Source organism: Halichoerus grypus, chromosome 3 (assembly GCF_964656455.1).
Source record: "Halichoerus grypus chromosome 3, mHalGry1.hap1.1, whole genome shotgun sequence".
NCBI lineage: Eukaryota > Metazoa > Chordata > Mammalia > Carnivora > Phocidae > Halichoerus > Halichoerus grypus.
The window spans coordinates 124927549-124930027 of record NC_135714.1 but is presented as its reverse complement, the minus strand read 5'-3'; the positions used below and the strand labels follow the sequence as shown (position 1 = coordinate 124930027).

The 2479-nt window shown below is 53.6% G+C and overlaps 1 protein-coding gene across 1 annotated transcript; it reads right to left on the bottom strand.

Moving 5' to 3' along the window:
• Positions 1–800: 800 nt before the first annotated feature.
• On the bottom strand, positions 801–2479 carry POU4F2 (POU class 4 homeobox 2). The gene is made up of 2 exons (XM_036077766.2): positions 2195–2479; positions 801–1742 (listed from the first exon to the last, which is right to left on the bottom strand). Exons 1-2 carry the CDS (start codon positions 2477–2479, stop codon positions 801–803), a joined length of 1227 nt encoding a protein of 408 aa, XP_035933659.1.

Here is a 2479-nt window from a genome sequence, read left to right as displayed (position 1 = left end):
TGTTTAACTCCACTAGCCATACGTTTCCCCCGTTTTTTAGACTAAAGAAGTTTAATTAATTAGAATGTGCACAAATTAAGTTGCTAGAGAGATAAATTAATAATTTACAGAGGGTTGTTCGGCAATAATCTAATAATAGCTTTCAAGATCAGTGAACACAGCAGGCGCAACTCCTTTCTTAAGCATTAACACTTCAGAGAAGGAAGAAGGGGGTAAGAACCACAATAAAAATATATATATAATATACAGTGTAAATGCAGAAAATCTGCCATCTTTTTTTAATTCAAAATACTTTAGAGATGTCTCTATCACATTAAGCATCAACTCTAGTTTAAAGTTTCAGTCCTGAATCGATTTCTATTTCTGAAAAATAGCTGCAAAGTGTACTTTTAAACTTGAACAAGGGTGATGTCTTTAGGAATAAAAACAAATCTTACTTGCTCATTTTGGGGGCCTTTTAAAAGGCTGTCTCGTCTGCCTTTCTGCAAACAGCCAGCTCCAGACTTCCTGTGAAGAAGCCGAGGTGCCTTTTCCGGACGGGGTGGGGTTAAAAGGGACAACTTTGCTACAACTTGACAAATCCCTTCTGTTATTCTTTCCTTTGAGAAATCATTTCACATTCTCACCGGGCTTGGGCTCCTTTGCTCGCTCCTTCGCTCGCTCTCCAACCCTCGCTTTCTCCGGATTCACATTTACTGAATTGTTTCTGGTAGCCAAAAGTGGAAAGAAAAGAGGCAGGAGAGAGAGGGAGGGAAAAGAGGGGATGATGAGGGGCTGTCCCTGGAGAGGCCGAGGGTCTCCTAAATGCCCGCAGAATATTTCATTCTTTTCTGTTTCTGCCTCTGGTTGCAGAACCAGACGCGCACCACGTTTTTCTTAAGGTCCAGCTTCTCCGCGATGGCGGCGATCTTCTCGGAGGAGGGCCGCGGCTGGATGGCGAAGTAGGCTTCAAGCGAACGCTTCTCTGGCGCGGCGATAGAGGTGCGCTTGCGCTTCTTCTCCGCGCCGTTGAAGAGCTCGGGCTTGGTGAGCTTCTCGCGGTGGGACTTCTCGGCCTCCTCGAGCCACGCTTGCAGGATGGGTTTCAGCGCGATCATATTGTTGTGCGACAACGTCAGGGACTCGAACCTGCAGATGGTGCTCTGGCTAAGCGAGCCCACGCCAGGGATCTTGAGGTTGGCCAGCGCGGAGCCCACATCGGCCTGGGTCACCCCCAGCTTGATGCGTCGCTGCTTGAAGCGCTCGGCGAATGCCTCCAGGTCCCGGGGGTCGGCGTCCACGTCGCTCATGCAGCCCATGTGTGAGGGCAGCCCATGCGCGTGGGCCATGCTGAGCGCTGCTTGGTGCATGGGGTTCATGGTAGCCATGTGCGGCGCGTGAGTTGGCGTGGACACTACGGCGCCGTCGGGGCCCGCCATGGCACCCAGGGCCAGCCCGGGACTCAGGTGCTCCAGCAGCTCGCCCTCAAGCGCCTGATGCGGCTGATGGTGGTGGTGGTGGTGATGGTGGTGATGGTGGTGCGTGCCCGCCAGCGCGGAAGGGTGCGAGATGGGCACCGACGAAGAAGAGGCAGCCGACGTGCACGGGATGGTGTTCATGGTGTGGTAGGTGGCGTCCGGCTTGAAGGGGCTGTGGTGGGGCGGGTGGTGGTGGTGGCTCTTACTCTGGGAGACGATGTCCACCGCCGCCAGAGCCTCGGCTCGGGCCAGCAGACTCTCATCCAGCCCGCCGAATATATTGCTCTGCAATTGCAAGTAAAAGGCACACATTACGCTCAGCAGGGAATTGTGCGCACTCTCTCCGGAAGCCCCGGCACAAGCGCTCGACAACGCCGCCGCGCCTACAACATTCCCAGAACGTTAAAATAATAATAATAATAATAATAATAATAATAATAATAATCCTGAAAGTAGCAAGTGAGGCGGAAAGGAAGGAAGTCACTGAGAAAAGCCCAGCGTGCACGAGGAGGAGGAGGAAAGTGAGCCTGCAAATACAACACAACACAACACGCGCAACATCCCAGGTCATAAAAATTAATATGAAAGAAAAGACCCGCTGAATACATAAGAGAGAGAGGGGGGAAATTGGTTGGAGGTGTGGGGTGATTTGCTGTGCAGACATGAAAAAAACATCAAGCAGATAAAGGGGGCTGTCAAAATGTGCCTTTAAGCGGTGATTATGCAGAAATACGCACCGGTGGGGTTGGAAGACACGCTCTCCGCATCGCCTCGGAGCCCCCGCCGCCGCTGCCGCTGCTGCCACTGCTACTGGAGCTGCTGCTACGGCCTCCACCGCCCCCGCCACTGCCACCACCGCCGCCAGCATTGCTCGAGCTGCTGGGGGAGCTAGCGGAGGGCGCCGCGGGCGCGGAGGAGCCGGGCGAAGCGCTGTGCAGTGCCGAGTACTTGGGCTCCACGTGCAGGCTGCCGCTGTGCGGCATGCTGAACGCCTGCTTGCTGTTCAGGGACATCATCATCAT

Bases quoted from the DNA above. Each gene is read 5' to 3' on its own strand.
- POU4F2 (XM_036077766.2), bottom strand. From the start codon at position 2,479: ATGATGATGATGTCCCTGAACAGCAAGCAGGCGTTCAGCATGCCGCAC. The intron at 1,743-2,194 runs GTGCGTATTTCT...TTGCAATTGCAG, and splicing joins CGTGTCTTCCAACCCCACCG to AGCAATATATTCGGCGGGCT.